The sequence below is a fragment of the Varanus komodoensis genome, unplaced genomic scaffold, assembly GCF_004798865.1.
Source record: "Varanus komodoensis strain SLA01 unplaced genomic scaffold, ASM479886v1 scaffold36, whole genome shotgun sequence".
In the NCBI taxonomy this organism is placed as follows: Eukaryota; Metazoa; Chordata; class Lepidosauria; order Squamata; family Varanidae; genus Varanus; species Varanus komodoensis.
In genome coordinates this window covers 8199623-8219737 of record NW_025335873.1, presented here as the reverse complement: position 1 = coordinate 8219737, position 20115 = coordinate 8199623, and the positions used below count along the sequence as shown (strand labels likewise).

At 47.2% G+C, this 20115-nt stretch overlaps 2 protein-coding genes across 7 annotated transcripts in view; one reads left to right on the top strand and one right to left on the bottom strand.

The window, feature by feature from the left end:
- Nucleotides 1–19704, bottom strand: part of GOLGA2 (golgin A2) — a 35428-nt gene extending 15724 nt beyond the window's left edge. The window contains exons 1-10 of one of the 5 annotated variants that reach the window (XM_044440109.1): nucleotides 19700–19704; nucleotides 15694–15703; nucleotides 12526–12589; nucleotides 6991–7113; nucleotides 6494–6574; nucleotides 4075–4203; nucleotides 3298–3338; nucleotides 3090–3153; nucleotides 2065–2124; nucleotides 1588–1668 (exon numbers count right to left, since the gene is read on the bottom strand). In XM_044440109.1, the coding sequence (XP_044296044.1) occupies nucleotides 1588–1668; nucleotides 2065–2124; nucleotides 3090–3153; nucleotides 3298–3338; nucleotides 4075–4203; nucleotides 6494–6574; nucleotides 6991–7113; nucleotides 12526–12573 (627 nt within the window). In that variant the 5' untranslated portion in view covers nucleotides 12574–12589; nucleotides 15694–15703; nucleotides 19700–19704. Of the gene's footprint in view, nucleotides 1–1587; nucleotides 1669–2064; nucleotides 2125–3089; nucleotides 3154–3297; nucleotides 3339–4074; nucleotides 4204–6493; nucleotides 6575–6990; nucleotides 7114–12525; nucleotides 12660–15693; nucleotides 15704–19699 lie in introns of those variants that run through there. The other 4 variants (XM_044440108.1, XM_044440107.1, XM_044440110.1 and 1 more) reach the window with 4 other exon arrangements.
- SWI5 (SWI5 homologous recombination repair protein) lies at nucleotides 12809–19087 on the top strand. 2 transcript variants are annotated; one of them, XM_044440118.1, is made up of 6 exons: nucleotides 12809–12881; nucleotides 15092–15404; nucleotides 16065–16113; nucleotides 17094–17209; nucleotides 18395–18489; nucleotides 18797–19087. In XM_044440118.1, the coding sequence occupies exons 2-6, from the start codon at nucleotides 15202–15204 to the stop codon at nucleotides 18859–18861; spliced, it is 528 nt and encodes a 175-aa protein (XP_044296053.1). In that variant the 5' UTR covers nucleotides 12809–12881; nucleotides 15092–15201; the 3' UTR covers nucleotides 18862–19087. The 2 variants fall into 2 exon arrangements, with proteins under 2 accessions (XP_044296053.1, XP_044296052.1); XM_044440117.1 differs by lacking the exon at nucleotides 12809–12881 and adding an exon at nucleotides 14856–14935.
- Nucleotides 19705–20115: the final 411 nt, after the last annotated feature.

Sequence of the window (20115 nt, the reverse complement as noted above, 5' to 3'; positions counted from 1 at the left end):
GTGACCAGCCGGCTGTCCAAGCAGGACACGGGCACAACAGCACCCTCTAGCCCCACGTTCCTGAGCAACTGCTTCACACAGGTAGAGTGCCTCTGATACTGGCGGCGGCATAGCGGCCCCAGGACTAGTAGCCATGTACGGTTTCCTCCTCCTCCTCCGTGCATTTGTCCAATCCCCCTTTACAGCTGGGGAAACCGGGGGCCATCACGACATCTAATGGAGGGAGCTCTACACGCTGCATGAAGCAGCACTTCCTTTTATCTATCCCGAATTCCTGCTTCTGGACAAGCTCCATATTCCCCTCATTATAGAGTTCAGGTTTGCTTTTTCAGTGGACAATTCCCTGCAATGAATAAAAGAGCCCTTCAGCCTCCTGCCTGGTGAAAGGCCACGGCAAAGCTACTGGTGGGCAGTGCTGATATACAATGCATTTCAGTGATCCACTGAAATGCAGCAACAGGGGGGGAAAAACCACACACACACACACACACACACACACACACACAGAGGATACAAAGGAAAGAACAATGCAGCGAAAATGAAGAGAGGACATACCATGAGCTGGTGAGGAAGAAATGAAGGAGAGCAGCATTTTAAACAATGCAGCACTTGGCTGAGCAAAAATGGGCCTTACACACTCCTAGCTGAAGGGAAAAGGCAGCAAAGTGAGCGAGCGAAGCAGAGACACCCCATGCAAGCTAGAAGACAAGCAGGCTCACTCACTGTGCCACAAGTCCTGGAAAGATGGTCACGTGCTGCCCCCATGCTTGAGTCGAACCCATTTGCTCCCCATCGCTGCTGAAGCGGACAGAGCCTATCGCGTTCATGTTACGAAGGTCCAGCCACAACTGGAAGCGCAGCTGGCCTTCTCAAAGCATCTCTCGAGGCAGCCCTTTCCTGCACCTGACAGCTTGTGACGTGCATCAGCACTTCACACTGGAGGAGGGGCCGGACCTCAGGTATGCACCTGCTGCTCCCTGCACCCTCACAACAAAAAGCAAGCAAACCAAAAACAGGGCACAAAGCATGCGGCAACTGACTCGCCGAGCTGGAGCAGCGTGCCGGCTACGGGAGTTACGTCCTGCTCGGCACCTACCCCGCTTCTTTGGTTGCTGCCGCCTCCCGTTTCTCCCTTGCAGGCCACAGTCCCTCGGGGATAATCCCTCGGGGCAATACGCTGGTGGTAAACGGCCAGAACTGGGTCAAGAGCAACTGCTCTTGCTGGCAGTCTCAAATATTTGCTTGCTTTGGAGAGTAAGCTGACAAGTTACCCATTCCTGCTTTATAGGATACACTAGCCAGGAATGTCGCACCCTCTCACATCCTCCCAGAAGACGCCTATGCAGGCACCGTGCTCCTTAAGTGTGCTGCAAAACAGAGGTCATGAGAATGCGCAGGCAGAGGCTTGTTCAAGGGGTATAAAGTCAATGTTTAAACTCTGAATCTGATACAGACGCACCCATGACGAGTTCCTGCTATGCGAACGACACCTTTGCTTGTGGCACCGTGAAAGAACCTGACGGACACCCAGAACGCACAGAGGAGCAGCAAAACAAGGCCAAGCATGCTGGTCTGGTTGTTCCTTACCAGTTCCTCTATCTTTGTACTGAGCTGTTTGTTTGTTAGATTGCTGGAGTCTAGGGCTACTGCCAGCTCCTGATAACGTGTCTGATGGGCACATGCAAACAGCAGGAAAAGGAAGGGAGTAGAGGAAGAAAGAAACAGGTAAATAATTAGAGAGAGAAAAAATGATGAACATCACAGCTGAGCTTCTTTGTAGTCCTTCTCCCCCACAAAAACAGAAGATGGCCCCACCGATAGATTCAAACACTTGCTGAACAGCCCCAGCTTAATCAAAAATAATGGCATGTTTTGAATACATTCAAGCCCAGTCCAGAAGCCAGTGCATGCGGCCTCCAAACACCGAACGGAAGAGCATCTTGCACTCCTTCGCCGAGGGGGCAGACCCATGTCTTCAAGTCAGCTCTTACTACTACAGCAGACACTGAAAACTTTACTGAAATATTCAAAGCAAGGGCGAAGAGCCTGGGGCTGAGGACCTACCGCCATCTCCTTCATGTCTGTGGAAGACGTGGCATTTTCCCCATTCACATAAGCTGTGGGCTGCAAGATATAGGAGTCTGTGAGCACAACGTTTGACGGACCACACAAGAAACATTCCACTAGCACATCAGCATTAGCTTCAGCAAGATATTCTCGTAACAGCAGGATGATGGTACTTCTACAGAATCAGCCAACTGGAGAAAGAACCTGAAGGACAACCCCTTCAGACTCACCCCTAAAATGCAGGATTTCTCCCCCTTCCTACAATTATCCAGGCTACAGAAAACCACATGTAGAGAAGAAAGGGGAACCAAAGTAAATCATGTCAGAACTGGCACAGCAAGACAGAAGACGATTCAGTAAACCGCCGAAGCAGCAAATTGTGCTTTGTGATAAAGATGGAAGGAACTCCAGAGTGTAGCTTCTTTCATGGCTGGATCCACACTGGGCTTGGAAAGAGACGGTGGGATAGTGAGGTGGCATGACTGATTTTATTCATGGGACTGCAAGAGGACTGATTTCATTAGACTGCAGGTGGGGGGGGCACCGTTTTCAAATGCTCCACTGCATGAAACCAATTCCTAGAAAATTATCACAACAGGGCACCGACTGGGCTAGAATATTTCTTCTTTATGTGCTTGCATTTTGCTTGCAGGTCATTTAAAAACAAACACGAGGCCTCGTCCCTTCAACCCTGGAACGGCATGAGCCACATGCTGCTAATATGATTACCTCACCTCTAATTAGAAAGGAGAAGAAACTGGCATGCTGAAAGACACACGTCTTCTTTACAAGAATGCCTACTGCATATCTTTTAGCTGAGAGACTCAATATCCCACTCACACCCGCTTCCCACTAAGCACATGATCCATTCACAACAGTTTCCAGTATGAAAACGTTTTTTTGTTTTATTGCCTGGCTGCTAAGACCTCTGCAATTATTGAAAATCCCTGAGCTGGTTACTTCACTTTCAAAGGGGCATAAAAATAGCCGAGTAGGAAAAGTCAGAAGAATCCAGTCGTTACCTGATTGACCATGCCGTTAATCTGCTCAGAGAGTTGGCGGAGACTCTCCGTCAGTGAGAGGGACCTAAGAAAAAGCAAGGTGGACGTTCTCAATAAGGGGAACAAGTGAATAAGAGGAACTAGTAACACAACTCAACACAGTCCTGTTATTCAGTGGTGAGGAGGAAGGGGAGAGACAATGTTATAAACATTTTAAGAAGACTCTCACCTAGTCTCTTCCAACATATTTTTATGGTCAGAGTCACATATCTAAAAAATAAAATACAAGGCATGTAAGTATTTCAAAAAAACAAACATGCAGATTCACACCTACACACACACACACATGTATGAAGTGGAGGGGGGGTGTTTAAACCTTTCAGCCTGACAGATAATTCCATTTCAGAGACACTTTCAGGACCAGATTCCAGTGGGAGGCAGGATAAAAGGGTGGATCCCAAACATACAAAGAACCGTGGCATATTTTAGCTTAAAGCTCTCCTATCTTGTCTATAACTAAGCCTTAAGACAGAGAGTTCAGACTTGATGAATGAACAGTGAACAACAGCCAGAAGGCCTGCAAAGAATCAGTCACTGGGAAAGTGGGGGGGGGGGGGGAGGACACGGGAAGTGGTCATGCCCAACCAGGGAACACTGCAGGCCCAGATGTGGCTCTGCACTCCTGGTCTAAACACTCCAGAACAGACCAAGCGCATTCCTTGCTTTCGGGACAACTCAGAGGCCTTTCAATGAAGCTACAATCAATGATAATTGCAGACAGTGGGGGAAAAAGAACTCTTTGTTCACCCTGGATCTTTCAACGTACTGCACACCCAGTTCTGCTGATAGCTGTAACCTGCAGAGGGACTAACCGGTTTCATAATTAGATACCTTCTGCTCCCTTCATCTCACCACACCCTCCTTGTGTAAAGCGCATTCTGCTTTGTATTGCACCGAACAAACATCTCCAGGGTGCTTGGTACAAGGGACGAAAACATGCACAAACCTGCGACAGCTGCATGCTATCGGGACTCGGAGCGGCAGAGCTAGGCAAACCGTGGCTGTAAGGCAACGGGGGAGCACCAGCAGCAGGTTGTTCTGCATTGGGAGTGGCAACATCGCCGTCACAGTACGCCTGTCACAAAACATACGACGGTTACAAGCACCATGCGGGTGAGGAAGACACAGACGAGCACACCCACGAACTGTTTCTGTAAACCTTTCCTAGGGACAGATCAGCAGAGCTTCAAAGTGCCCGTCTACCCATGGCTGGAAGTCGCAAGGAAGCAGCTTTTGGATAAACATGAAGATACGTTTCCAGAGCCTGCCTAACCTTGGAAACTGAACCGTGTCAGTCCTGGTTGAAATCTGGATGGGTAACTTAATGTTGTGAACTGCCCAGAAATGTAATCAACACCACCACCACCACCAAGGGCTATTCAGAAGCTGGGAGTTCAACTGGCTGCACTGGGAGCAAGTGGATTCTCCATGCTGGAGTTATTTCTGTAGGACCTGGAGAGCCAGCTGTCATAAATGCATCCTCCACCGAACATTCCAGATGAGCAAGGGATGACTTCCAAAATCCCTTCCAAGTCTATTAAAAATTATGTGTAATGCTCCACTGTCATTCGGAAAGTCTTGCAGAAATTAAAACTGTGGTTTGGCTTACTGTAAAAGTGAAGGGCAACGTCAGCCTTAGGTTTTGCAAAGCCTATATCCCTTGGCAGAAGATCCATTTCATTTCATGAGAGTGGAAGGTAACAACTGAGCAACTAAACATGCCTGTGTTGGACTGAAAAATCCTCTCTCCCCAAACGCTGCCTGAAGTTTCTAGGCTGAGAGCTGGAGACCAGATCATAAAAGGAATACTGAACTGGTACCTGCAGATCAGCGAGACCCAGATAAGCAGGGCAGGGGAAGTGTCTCGATCAGTCTGGCTGACCGTCAGGCCTCTGCTGCAACCATTATGATGGTTCTAGATGTCTTCTTCAAAGATTTGCATGAGACTCAGAGGGTAGAATGACCTGCCATTCACTGTCTTCATTCAAGAAAGGAAAGTCACAACGGACCAGATCTCAGGCTCAACTGGTCTGAACCTCACAATGGGAACAAAAATCCTAGTTCCACTTTTAAGGCTCTCCTTTAACACGCTGCGTGTTCAGTAATGAGGCAGCTGAAATTTGGTTTTGCGCGGCCTGTCTAAGAAGAGATGAAGCTTTGATCTCTCCGAGTACCCACACCCATGTCTTCTTAGGAGCGTGTCTTGTTTGTCCCGAAACAAACACAGGACCGCATTCTGCTCATTAGATGAATCTGAGGAGAGCACGCCTTTCACCGCAGCCAGAAAACCAACATGATTACTTCGGTGACAGGATCCACATGGAATAAAAGCTGTAGGTCGCATCGGCACCCAGAAATTGAATGTAAATATTCGGTGGACAGCTGTTCCACGCAAATATTTAGGCTTTATTTCCCAGTGTTTATCTACGTTACTTTTTATCTTTGCAGGTTGCTTTGGGAGCCTTAAGGACATCATAAAAGCACAATAAATAACAACTCATAACAGAACAACTTCATTCCCAACAAGTTCTGATACATATGGCCGTCTTCAAGAAAAAATTACTTGTATGAATCTATTCCTAAAACTTAAGGAACTTTTCTTTAAAGAAAGCTGAAGTCAGCTCAAGCAAATTGTTCGTGTCGGAACCATTATTAGTAAAATACAGCTTGGGCCAGTGGAATCCGTCAGAAGGAGAGGTTGCTTTTCCTAATATACATATAGGCTGGGCTTCCTTGATAGGGAAGGAAGCCTGCCTAAGCATACTGAAATTACTTCCCAGTCTTTTGCAAGCACAGGTCTCCTTGCCTGTCACAACATGAGTTGGCACAAATAACCACACAGCTCAACCGCCAGGCCAACAATTTGATTAGAGATGAGCAAGAACATGTTCTCCTGAGGGGAGATGCTTCTAAATATTGCACGGACAAGGAGAAGAGAAGATCGCGAGCAAAGGAGAAGTCAAGCTCATAAGTGGCACAGTGAACAATACCACTTATGTTTCCATCACAGCGTAAGCGCAGGAAGTTGGGAAAGGTCTCTCCAGCCAATCCCTTCACAAATGCCTCACATTATACTGAAGCAGCTGCCCCTGGAAAGCTATCTGGGAAGTACAAGGAGCTGCCCTTCCTCAGGCTTGTAATCTGAACCGAGTTCAGGGAAACACACACAAGAGTAACAGGGGGAGGAGGGAAAGTCACATTAAAAATAGCTCGGCGTTAATGACTGCCACAACAACCACACAGCTGAAAACAAAAATAAGGTATCCATCCACCCGCGCCCATGAGAAATCCTAATTTTGAAACAGGCTCAGAAGCATGCAGTATAGACAGCAAGCCAGTTGGACAGGGTCTGAATGCTGCCTCACCTTCCTCTTGTCCAATGAAGGTATGGCTACCCCATTGGAGCGGTTAAGGTCTGACACCAGCACCTTCAGAATGTTCTGAATCTAAACAGGGTGAAAGAAAAAGGGAAAGAGAAACAGCTGAGAAAAGGGAGAGAATGAGAACATTGATTAATGGGTTCCTGAAGCCAAAGGTAGAGAAAAGGACATTTGCGGAGATCCAAACACCACCAGGATCAACGTGCCGGCGAGGTCAGTGGAACTCGCTTGCATATAATCCATTTATATGCAAGGATGCACCGCCTTCACTCCAAAGGCATATTCAAATCGTCCCTATTAAATACTCCCAGAATACAGCTGTAGAACAAAATGTTTATTTCTATCGAATTAGCTGACCTTCTCTGTTCTACCAATGCCAAAAAGGGAAGCACAGCCTTGTTCAAGTTCTTACAAGGTTAAAACTATTTTCAAGCAGAGTTAGAATATTCTGGAGCATATAAAATACTAAGTAAACCACTCACATTTTCAGGAGATTCTGTGTCATCATTAGTTGGTGTCTCTGGCCTACTTCCTTCTTTACCTTTTCGCTTCTTCTTGGCTCCAGCTGCTGGCCCAGGGCTATTCTTCTGTTGATATTCTTTCAGCTAAGAAAAGGAAGAAAAATGTGAAGCCTAACTAAGTAAATCTGCTATATCTTTGAATTCTGAGCTGCTTTCTTGTAAGAAAAGAGGCAGGGTATAAATTGAATAAATAAATCCATAAGGTCTGAAATGAAGAGCCAATATATGAAGAGCTGGAATAGAAAACACATGCATGTGTATTTTTTCAGATTACTAGCTAAAAAATGGTAACTGCAACGTGAAAATCCCTTCAGAGGGTAGCCCTTGTGCTACGGGAGGCACAGCTACAAGAGCGGAAATTTTAAGGTTCCATTTCGCTGATCCAGTAAAACTTGCACAAGTACTATTTACTGTTGCATCTCAACAGTAGCAAAAGCAGCCGGGGAAAAATGCAAGAGTATACACAGACTTTCCAGAGAATACAGAGTGATCAAGCAGAGACCTTTGGAAGGCTTCTTGCAACTTCTGAGACTAACAACAATGTGTAACATCACTACCATATGACACACTTAAACAAAAATTAGTGATTTGGATCAGATACTTACATAGATATAAGTATCTGAGGAGCATAAGCCAGGAAAGGTGAAATTTAGAAAAAGAATAGCTTTCTATCATTTAAGCATACAAGGAATTACAGAACTGTAATGTCAACAATGAAGAAACTGAAATTGTGAAAGATTTTGTATACCTTGGCACAGTCATCAATTCAAAGGGATACTGCAGCCAAGAAATCTGAAGAGGACTGAGGCTTGTAAGGGCAGCAATGAAAGAACTAGAAAAGATCATCAAATAGAAGGATGTTTCACTGGTGACCGAAGCCAAGATCATTCACACCACTGGATTCTCAATCACTACATATGGGTGTGAAAGCTGGACAATGAAGAAAGCTGACAGGAAGAACACTGATTAATTCAACTGATTTATTTGAAACGATTTAATAGACTGATTTATTCATTTATTTGAAACATGCTGCTGGAAGAGAGCTTTGTGGATACCTGGAACCAAAAGAAAGACAAACAAACAGGTCCCAGATCAAATCAAGCCAGAACGTACCCTATAAGCAAAAAAGACGAAACTGAGGATGCCATACTATCATGAGAAGGTCAGACTTACCGGAGAAGATAATCATGCTAGGGGAAGTTGAAGGCAGAAGAAAAAAAAGGAAGAACAGGAAATGGACTGACTCCATAAAGGAAGCCACTGATCCAGCCTGGAATTTAGATCAGCTAAGCAGGGATGTTGTGGACAGAGCATTTTGGAGGGCTTCCATTCATGGCGTCGCCATAGATCAGAGATGATGTGACGGCATATGACAACAACAAGCATCCAAGAAGTCTGTAGGAAAACCCAGGCACCTAACTGCCCAGACAAATCACAATTTGAAGTATTTTTTCCCCTAATTCTGCTTGTGGACTTCCTTTACAATGAGATTTGGGAGAAAAATATTTCAGATTGCTAGCTGCCTAAGCACTTAGGCACCTGGGATTTTTCTAGATATATCTATAACAGAACCTAGCAATCTAGACGTATTCCAGCCCAGTTCCAATCATCTTTATTACAAAGAGTTTACATGTCAGAAAATAATCTGGCTGGTTTTACAGGAAGCTCTCAGAAGTCTTTGTTGAGTGGATGACTGATGTACATTTGACAGGGCTTTATCCTGGTTACTTATAATTTCAACAAATGTTTCCTCAACATTTTTTGCTATACTATGAGCTGTTGAAAACATGAGACTATTATTCAATATTAAGACTAACTGACCATCCTAATGCTCATCTCTTTGCATTCTGCGAAGGATCACCATTCATCTGATTTCAAACATCAGCAACAGAGATGATTACTTGCTCAAACAAGCCCACAAATAAGGGTGAGGTCTAGCCACAAGTCCATGCCAGAGATATTTGACAGAACAGAGGGAATTCTTAAAGACCAAAGCTTATTCTTTTATCCTTACGTCAGCCACTCTTTGAAATTGCGCTCAGAAAAATTGCTTTCTCAGCTAAGCCTTTCCTGAACACAAGGTAAAGAGCTGGGCCTTCTACCACACCTTGCTCCCCTGCTGAATGCAAGCGCTGAAGCAGACCTGGCCAGGTCATTACCAACAAAAAACGAACGCAACACACCTGCTTACGAATGACAACCCATCAAGGACCTTAGAGAAACCTCTAAGGTCTGTTGTCTGTCCTAGAGCACAGAAACGGAGTCGGGCAGTCAAAAATGAGGCAGGCCACAGTGTGTGGCTGCCCGGCCTGCATACAGCTTACTGGGTCACTTGCTGTGCAGTTGGATCAAATGCCTTCCACAGAGCCTTCTAAGTTTAGAACATGTCACCTTTTTTTTTTTTTTGCACAGAACCAAAGACACTGAAATATATCGGGGCCTAAGATATCAACACTATCAAACTTAAAAGGCTTCCCTTACCGAACCTACAGAGCCAAATGAGTAAAGTCCCAATAATCTGATTCAGAATGGAATATATGCATGTGCATCATGCTTATGGACTTGGAACTATTCTGGAGATTTTAAAAGGAAATGTGGTGTAAAAACATTGTTAAATTACCCACTATCTCAAGCAGCCGAGCACTGATGCCAAAGGGGTACCAACACTGGTCTACAGATCTTCCAATCTGAGGCTAATCGTTCAGGCATCTGGTAAGTTAACAGTATCCTCAAAACCTTATGCCAGAATAAATTTATTCGGCTTCACGTGCCACTAAACCCTTTGTTGTGTTAATGGTAGACCTATATATCAAGTTTAACCCACAGAAAGGCCCTGAATCCTTTAGTGCTTGTATAATGGGAGGGAACAGGCTCCGGCTTCTCCTCCAGGGAAAAACCTGGGAGATTATTTTCCAAAAAGCTTCCCACAAGGTGGCAGGGACATCGAAGAAATGGTGACGGGAGTCATCCACTCCCTTTTTCTCAACCCCATGCACAAAAAATGGTCCTGGCCTTTTGAGAAGGAAGGCGAAGTATGTCCAAGCTCCTACTAAGCGGAAGAAAGAAGGCAACCGACAGCGCAGTGAAGCAACTCGTGATGCGCAGCCTTCTGGGGGTCTGGCACAGAATTCAGTGGCAACTGTCGCTGCCGTGCACTCTCAACTGGCTCTCCGTACATGGCACATGTTGAACAACTCCTCCACCCGCCGGGCGTCCAGGCCAGGAAATTCGCAAGGCCCTAAATGTGCCGCCCGCCACCCCAATTTTGCAGTGGCCCACTGACCAAAGCTGCCTGTGGCAGGAGGGTTCACCATGCATCCCAGATCATGTGATGATCCCTGAAGGCATGTGCAGTGCTGGCATCTAGTGTGAAGCCATCACCACTGCCGCCCTAACCACCAGAGAACCAGTTCACGCCAGACGGGGGTGTGGATTTTACCCAAAATGCCGGAGCTTTGCCCAGAATTCACTGCCATTTGCTCTGCAACTAAATTCCCCGCCTGAGACAGCAGCTTCTCCCACTTCATGGCACGGCTGTATCTGAGGTGCACTAAGGATCGGTGCTCCTTACAGGGCTCAATATACAGCTGCCTACCCCTCCAACCACGGACAGAAGCCACGTGCGAAACTAAGGGAACTTTTCTGGATCCTTGGCTACCTTGTGAGTACATGTCCATGTGGTATTGTAATGTTTAAAGAGTAGAAAGCAAGCATACTTGCAAAAAGTATGTGCTGCCTAGGAATTCTCAGCGCAAACAACACAAGGTGGACAGGAATTTTGACATGGATTGTAATGGCTTCCTAGCTATTATAGAAATAGCCTGCAACAGTTCTCAAAGACATCTAAAGGGCACATTCTGGAGGACAAGAGGCAAAAGTAAAGAGTATTTTTGTCCCTTTATTAAAATGCAACTAGCGTTTTCTTCTCGGCTCAAGCGTTACAATAATATTTCATAATACAGAGTGCAATATTGTAATATTTCATAATACAGAGTGCAATATTGTAATATTTCATAATATAGAGTGCAATATTGATATCCCAATTACATTTTTCTTGAGCTTAAGCTGTGTAACAATTCGGCAGACCTCCCTTGTCCCAGCTATTCTTCTACAGGACACGTTTGCTCTGAGGCACTGAGAAAGCATAGCTAAGGTGTTGCTTAGCAAGGAAAAAGTACTCCTCACGCAACCCACCTCTATATTCGGGGGGGGTGGGGGGAATCCCCAACCAGGCATTCAAGGAACGTGTTTAAGGTGCTTAGAAGGTGTGCAGTCTTCACATCAGTTAACGCAGCATGCCATTAATCCTCTTTCAAGCATTTAATGGGAAAATATGTATTTTATTTATTTGTTTTTCGATTTATGTCCCGCTTTTTTCCTACAAAGGGCTCAAGGCAGCTTACATCATTCTCCTCCTCTGTCTTATCCCCACAACAACAACCCTGTGAGGTGGGTTGGGCTGAGAGTCTGTGCCTGGCCCAAAGTCACCCGGTTGGCTCCATCGCTGAGCGGGGACCAGAACCCGGAACGCCTGAGTCCCAGTTCCATGCCCTTAACCACTACGCCACACTGCCTCTCAATGTATATAGAAGGAGGATGAAGGAGGACTGATAAAACGCCCTCTCTCGCAAAAGCTACACAGGGAGGGTTCCCCTTTCGTATATTCAAAGTCTGTCTAGGATCGTTCGCAAGAGCCCACCCCCTCTTCCCAAAAGAGGAATACCTTTCCAGACAGGCAGTGGATGTCCAGTAAGATTAAACGAGGCACGCAGAGAGGCAGAGATGCTCTTCCCGGCTTCCCTTTTCAGATATTTAATCCGAGGTTTAAATGCATGCTGGAGTCCCCTTTCCATGCTTGCAAAGTGATGCATGCAAGGTACAGAATAATGGGGGGGGGGCGCGCATCTCTCCAACCGACACTAAGCGAATACGGGAAGGCCCTTCTTCCAGGCATTCGAAGGGGTGCCCTAAAGTCTGGGATCAGTACCAAGAGGCCGTCCCCGCGCTCGGCCTATGGAGGGGGCGCCGCAAGGGGTCTCTCAAGGGGGGACGGCCCTCGCCCCCCCCCCCCGTGCCTCCAAGGGGTGCTCTGGAGACGCTCCGCGCAGAGAGGGATCGCTGCACACCTTTCCCAAACCTGCGGGGCGCGGGCGACGAGGGGCCTCTTGCAGGCCTCCCGGGAGGGCACCCAAGGGCTCCGGGGCAGCGGCTGTGCCCGGCCGCGCGATGTCCCCGGCCAGGAGGGCCGCTCCCGAGGGGCGGCGGTTCCGGGGAAGGGTCCCCCGCAGGCGCTTCCTCCGGGCCGGCCCACAGGGAAGGAGGCTGCTTTCCCCGGGCCCGCGGCACGGAGGGAGGCGCGGATCGGGCCTGCGGGGGCCGCCGGGGGCGTGCCCGGGCCCGAGCCCAGCAGGCCCCGGGGGCGGCCGGGCCGGGCCGGGCCGGGCCAGGCCGGGCCGGGCCGGGAGGAGGGCCGCCGGCGCCGCGCCGATCCCTCACCTTCTTCTTGGCCGCCGCCAGCTTGCTCTGCCTGCTGCCGTCCGCCATGTCCGCGCCGGGCCCGGGCCACGTCAGCCCGGTGCGGGGCGGGGGTGGGAGGGGAGCGACGGCGCGAGGGCAGCGGAGGCTCCGCCCGTCGCCGGCCTGCCTGCCTGCCTGCCTGCCTGGGCGGCGAGGCCGCAGCGCGCAGGCGCGGCTGGGACGGCCCGAGCGCACGCATGCGCGGCCGGGACGGCCCCAGCGCGCGTGCGCCGAGCGCTTCCCGCCATTTGTGTGCGGCCTCGCGCGTGTCGCCTCCGCGGCCGGGAGCCTCGTTCCGCCCCGGGGCGCCTTGTTCACACGGTCAAGGACCAGAGGTACGGCTCGAGGCCCGCTGCACACGCGACCAAGCATGCCTGGAGCGCTGTGGGGGCGAGGGGGACGCCGCGGCTCCTCTGGCCGTGTGCCACGGGGAACGGAAGCCCACACTTCCTGCCTGGCCTGCGGGTGTGCTTGCCAGTGTACGGGTCAGATAGTGCACGCAAGTCGGGGAGCTGTTTCAGGGCCCAGCCGTAGTGTGTTTAGACAGAAAAAAGTCTGCGATCCCAGTGTTCCCCAGTCAACCATGCTGGCTGGCGTGCACACTCAAAGCTGATAATTTTTAAGGAGGGCTTTGAAATGTAGTCAGTTTTCATGCCTTACTTGCAGCAGATTGTGGAGAATTGGAGATAATTATTCATTCCAATAAATATGGAATACTGCTATTCACTAGGACCACAAGCTGTCCTGGGAAGGATTAAAAAATAACTCCCTATAATAAATGACAAAGAAACACCACTTTTGTCACACATTTACTGAGCGCTGCAGATTTCTCAATGAGTGTGAGTTACAGTGGGGCATTCACCAGGCACCTAAAACATCAGCTGGTATTTCAGGTACAACAAGCCCTTCCCTGTGAGTCAGTATGTAAGAAGTTTTGCACACCGCATATGTAATTTGGGAGTGATACGGGATGGGCAGGAAGCAGCACACTTTTCCTTTAGTTGCAGTTCCACAAGGTTGAAAAACAGCAGCTGCAGGGACCTCGGATCCACTGTGCAACTCTTAGAAGAAGTTTGATGTTTGCTACTGATCACAGAATCTGAGAGTCGGAAGGACTGCAAAGATCGTTAATCCTGACCCTTGCTCAGCAAGGGCACTGCTGTGTGGTTTGCAATCCTGACAGATGGACAGTTTTCAATGACTGTCCCTAGTTTGGCCCTCTGGAAAAAGCGAGAATCACCCAAAGTGCTTTTGCAGATTTGGAGTAAGCTGGACAAAGCGCCAGTGCACCATGGGACAACTGTGCATTTGAAGAAAGTAGAGGAAGCTTTTCACTCTCTTCTGTGACATAAAAACATTGGTTCTTCCAATTAAAGGGACTGGCAGGAACTTCAGGATAGAATACCTCATGCCACCGGACATCCATAAACCAACCATTTAGGAGACAGGATCCCAGGGTTGTAGTTGATCACAAACTGTGAGTCAGCTGTGTGATACAGCTACAAGAACAGCAAATGCAAACAGAGAAAAGCTACAAAATGTCTTCAGATTAGTAGCGCTAGGAGCCCTAAGCCTGAAAGCCAATTATAATGCTGGAAGCAGATGTGTATTAGGCGTACAAACAACAAAACATTACAAGCTGATTAACACAGCAATGCTATATCCTACACTGAATTACACTGCATTGAATTCAATGGGTTTTACTCCCAGAAAGGTTAATATCAGATGGCATTTTGTGTTTTTCATGGGAGAGCCCAGAGGCCTAAAGGATGGATTGCAACACTGCATCCTTGGAAGCAGAGTTAGAAGATCTGGGAATGTTTAGCCGGGAGAAGGAAAGAATTAAGGGGAGACATGAGAGCGGTCCTTAAATATCTGAAGGGCTGCTACCCAGAAAACGGAGCAAACGTCTTCCCTTTTGCCCTGGAGAGCAGGATTAGAACCAATAGGCAGAAACTGCCAAAGCAGCTTTCCGCTAAACATTAGAGGACATTTCCTAGTGGAATGAGCTGCACAGCAAGGGAGCTGCCTGCCTTGGAAGAGGCTAATTTTTCTTTTTGCTGGTTGCATTTGAGCAGAAGTTGGATCCAGAGGCCTCTGGCTTGTGGGCCCCCGATAGGAGTGTGGTTTCTCAGCAGGTGCCTGGCCATGCTGAATCTTGACGGACTTCTGGACGGTGCAAGTTTCATTGAACGCCTTGCCGTGAGCAGCAGGGTGGACTGGATGACCCTCAAGTCCACTTCCAAATCTCTGATTCTAGGATTCCGCCTTTACGTGTCTGGGAACCTCAAACCTAGAAGTAATGGGTCAAAGTGATGTTTTTAAGCAAAAAATACTCTTCTCATGGAATGTATTAGAAATCTTGCTGTGATGGACTTCTGCATTAGAGGTTCGTGTTTGCTATGAGCTTTATTTTTCTGATCGTTCCTGTTTTGAAGCACAGTCTGCCCATTGTATTTTAAAAAAGCCACACAAACTCCCCTCCCAGTCTGGTCTTTTGAATCCTAAATCACTTGCATGAACTCCTCATCTTATTCTTTCACAGCTTTTGTGGAGGGGAAGCAGCAATCCCCAAACTTTGGAAAAGTATCAAGCAGAGAACTACAAGCCCCAGCAGGCAATGCGCTTATGGCTTGATCGCCTGCGTGTCCCAAAATGCACTGGGGGAGAGAAGGTAGTGAAAACTCCGCTTCTTCAACTACAAATCCCAGCATGCAAAAGGGAAAGGAAGCGGGTGAGACGGGCAGCTGCTCTGCCTCCAACTTGCAAGGCGCGCTGGATAAACTGGAGCACGCATCGGGATGGGAGCAGAGCCCTGGAGCAACTGGACGACCGTCACCTAAGCCCTTCCTGAGAAGGTACCACCGCGTGGACTGGGTCACATCCTCCCAGGGGAGCCACATGTGGTTAGGAAGCCACATTTTAAGTCACATTTTCCTTCAGTGCCTAACCTGTGAAGTCATTCAGCCAGTGCTCAACATCTGGGGAAACCTAGATTTTCAACACTCGGCAAAATTAGGTGAAATTAGGTGGCCGGGGCTGGCAAAATATACTGGGGCCACCTTCTTGTGCACACAGATTTCAATAAGATAGGGGAGATTTGTAAGCTGATCTTAAACAGACTTCAGCGTTTGATTTTTTTTTTTAATAGCATGCATGACTTGAACGGGAGATAACTTTTGGCTCTGAAGCAACCCCTCACAGGTTCTTCCATCATGCCTTTTTTTCTGGCTGAGGTATGAATTTCTGCAACACCAACCCAACTGAAATTGGGCATAAAGATCTGGAAAATTTGCAGTAGGGAAGAGCTGCTGCTCTAGTTAATTCTTCATAGCTGCATTAATGTACTTTTAAAAAGCAGAAATTCTGCGACATCCAATCCCAGACTGAAAGTGCCATGTCTGTTTCATCTCTAATATGCACAGATACTGTCCAAACAGCTGCCCTGAATATTTTATTTATGCTGACGCTTGAGGAATTCTTAAATGATTGTTTTTTTCCTCTTCTTTTAAACCAAGGACACCCACTGGAACCCAGAAGAGTTGCAATGCACGATTCAAGTCCCCTGTAAGTGTCTGCTTTATGTTCTTAAAATTAGATTATATTCTAAAGTTACAATTAACGGGTTAATGGGTTACAATTAACGGGTCCATATATACCCGCCCACCCCTTGAGATCAGCGGGAGAGGCCCTTCTTCGGGAACCCTCCGTGAAGGAAATTAGGAGGGTAAATACTCGGAGGAGGACTTTCTCTGCCGTGGCGCCCAATCTATGGAATGCGCTCCCCAGAGAGGTCCGCCTGGCGCCGTCATTATTTGTTTTTCGGCGCCAGGCGAAGACCTTTTTATTCAAATGTTATTTTAATTGTTAATATTATTTATTTATTTTATTCTTTGGCCAGGGAGACTTAATTTATATTGTTAATTTATATTGTTTTATTGGATTCTATTTATTTATGGTTGTGAGCCGCCCCGAGGCTTCGGCGAATGGGGCAGCATAGAAGTCCCCTAAATAATAAATAAAATAATAAATAAAACTAAATGTAAACTAACATTGCTGAGTTTCTTGCTTTAAGCTAGTTCTTCTAGAACAAGTCAAACTTGTGAATGTACTCAGTGAGTGTTGATGATCTTTTTTTTGTGGGGGCAGATAGAGTTAATTTAAGTGTTTCTCATTTTAAGATGCTCTAAAGCTTTTCTGCAAATGAGCAGACTTGAAACCAGCCAGCACTTATTTTTGATGAAATGAAAGCTAGGAATCTTAGGATTTTGTCACTACCAGACACATGATGCCTCTGACAGAACTAGGGAGACTGAACTCGTGCAGCCCTTTCAGCGTAGGATTTCTGTTTTTTCTTGGCAAAAGCTATAGAAACACGTGGAACTGAGTGATCTGGATTTCGACCCTGTGGTTCTGCACATTGATGTGCATGCTCCCTCTCTCCTGCCCCATTAGTGGCCAGTTATGCTCCTGAAGTGCATTAGATGGGTGGGGAGTGGGGGGATCCTTCCCTTAGCCTGTGAAGCGTCACTGTCTCTGCTCAACAGGTTCTGCCTCGGGGGGCCTGTCAAGATACCAATAAGGAGACCCTGCAGCATGAAATTGAAGAGCTGAAACACAAGAATATCGCTCTGGATCAAGAAATAGCCCAGTTACTGGCAGAGTACGTATCTGACCATGTTTGGTGTACTGCTTAATATTTAAAATTGCCCCAGTATCTGGACAATTTGCCGTCCGATCTGGTCAGGCTGGTGGGTCGTTCTTCTGCCCAGCTGGAAGTAATTTAACCTGTTCCGGATGGAGTCACACTTCCCTTGAAGGAGCAGGTTTGTAGCTTGGGTCATTTGAGTCATCTTTGAGTCATTTTTGTCACATAAAGTGGACCTTGTGGCATTGAGTGCCTTCTGGATTTAGCTGGTGGCCCAGCAGCACCCCCATCTAAATAGGGATAGCCTGGTTTGCATAATCTTTGCTCTGGTAATCTCTTAAACTAGATTACTGCAATGGATTCTATGTGGGGCTGCCCTTGAAGACCCTTTTGAAGCTGCACCTTGTGCAGAATGAGGCAGGCAGAATAATAACTGGGACCAGAAGGGCCAAACTCATAACACTAGTTCTGGCCCACTTGCGTTGGCTGCTTGCATGCTTCCAAGCCCGGTTCAGGATGCTGGTTTTTACCTATAAAGCCCTACACTACCGGGACCACATGACCTAATGGAATGCCCCTCCCAGCCTGTACATTACAATCAAGATTCAGGGCCTGCCTCTGATCGCCACCTCCAAGGAGGTTCAGTTTGTGGCAACAAGAAGGGCCTTCCTAGTGACAGCCCCCCACTTTTGAACCAAGCTCTGCCAGGCACCAACTTTTAAGCCCCAGGTTAAGCTTGTCCTCTGTGACAGGGCATTTAATCAGCTTTATATTATATTGGGATATTACGTCAACTGTTTAACAGGTCTTCTGACTTAATTTATGTAAGCTAGTGTAACTTTTTGAACTTTGGTTTTAAATTTAGCTTTTAAATTTGTTTTTGTATATTTTATGATTTGCTATTTGTATGCTGTGTTCTATTTTACCTGCCACTGTGAACAGCCCAGATAGCTTCAGTTATTAGGCAGTATAGAAATGTAATTAATAGTAATAATAGGAGCCAGTGCTTCCTCAACAGGGAAATTTGTGACTTAGGCAATGTTGGGCAGAGGAATTGTGAACAGCTGGGGAGCAGCATGTTATGTTGCTGATCAGATTCTGCCTCAAGTACAGTCTTTTCATTAAGGACAACCCAATACCCCATCTGGCTTCACGAAACGGCTCTGTGCTGCTATGATCTTTCTAAATTTGTTATTACAGGGGATATAACGTGGAGGAATTAGACGGCCACATCGCTCTGCTCCATGAATACAATGAGATGAAAGACATTGGACAAATGCTTTTAGGCCAGATGGGTACGACTTTCTCTCTGTTTTCCTTTGGAGGGAAGGCTTGGGGGGCTTCACTTCATAGGGCATTTTGTTTCAGTCCTGCGGGGCAAACATAGCCCAAGTCCCAGTTCTTGCTCTGACAGGAATTATTGAAGGTGAGTTGTGTGGAAAGTGAGACAGAAGTGATATAACTAGGGTAGGAAGTCATTGATCTTCCAGCTAGACTATTTGATACAGAAAATATCAAAGATGTACGAGAAAGAGTTGTGGAAAAGTTGTGAAAGCAAGCTGAGATTAAGTTATCTTTCTCATTTCTGTTTCTCTCTTCTAGCGCTGATCAGAGGAGTCACCACAAAGGAGCTATACCCTGAATTTGACCTTGATCTTAATGACTAGAGGGAATGTGAGACATGGCAGCTCCTAGCTGATCAAAGTTCGCACCCCGAATGATGAGCAGTTCGCTACTGCTAATTTGGATTTTCCAAGTAATACTAAAGGAACAAGGGTTTAACACTTTCCTCCATGGATTTGACAGAAAAACTGTTGAATTTGTTCTACGTGTTCAAGGAGAAAGGCCGTTTTCTGTACACATGTTCAATGTATGAATTTCTACCGAACTGCAGGAGGCAGCATCAAGTCTGAATGTATTTTGTGAGGTCCACCGGGAGGACTAAAAGGAAGCAGCTGCAGTTTTGTTTCTGTTTGCAAGCTGAGCAACCCGTTCTGTTTATTTCCACAAAAAGGATGACTTTGAGGTGGGTGTTCTTAAGTAATCCTAATTCAACTGTGTCCATCCACTCTCCTTTTAAAGTCCATCGAAAGGACTGCTTTTTCAAGTGGCTGAAACAGCAGCAGGCAGCTATGACCAGGAAACTCAAACAAATCGGTGGGCAAGGCACACAAAAGAGAAGGAAACTTGTTAGGAGACTGCAGGAACAATCCTAAGCACACTTCGAAAAAGGTCCTGCAATTCCCAATGTACCCCAGTCAGCCAAGTTGGAAATTGTGGGTATTTTCCTGTCTGAGCATGTACCCTAAACCGTTTGTGAAAATTACACATGTAGCGTGCGGGTGAGAGGATGCTCAAAACAAAAACAGACAGCACTTCCTTTGCTTGGAAATGGCTGTTAGAAGCATTGCTCTGCACTGTTGTTGAGCGTGGGCCTTCAAGACGCAATTGGGATCAAGTCTGTGTAATCATGTTCTATTCAATTGTCCCACGTGCGCCACCTCGGCTGTCTTGCACACGCATCGAGGGCGGGCAGAATTTGGCTTTGCCGTTGGACAAGTGGCTTTTCACCCCTACAAGGCGTACAGCCCCAGCGCTGTCCTTGTGACCGCCCAGATCGCCAGTGCAGGCGGTTTAGAGGCTATACAGAATGGCAGCTTTCAGTCTGTAATACCTCAGGTTCTCGAGCTGCATGGGACTGCAGTACGTATGCATTGTCTCCACATAGCCAGTGTTATTCCCAAAATTATGGCCGCACTCCAGGTTCAGCGCTCGTATATTGTTGAATCCTCAGCGCTCCCTTCTGCTGACTGCCCCACTGTACATCATGCGGGCTCTTCCCCCCACTGCCAGTTCAACCCACTTGGGCAGCAATTGCACTTGTGCTGCTGCATGATAACAGGTGGAGATCCCACAATGGC

What these genes read in the sequence shown, in the direction of transcription:
- SWI5 (XM_044440118.1), top strand. Translation starts at nt 15,202, where the DNA reads ATGCACTGGGGGAGAGAAGGTAGTGAAAACTCCGCTTCTTCAACTACA. An exon ending in CCTAAGCCCTTCCTGAGAAG is followed by an intron (nt 15,405 to 16,064) that starts GTACCACCGCGT and finishes TTTTAAACCAAG; the next exon opens with GACACCCACTGGAACCCAGA. An exon ending in ATAGCCCAGTTACTGGCAGA is followed by an intron (nt 17,210 to 18,394) that starts GTACGTATCTGA and finishes TTGTTATTACAG; the next exon opens with GGGATATAACGTGGAGGAAT.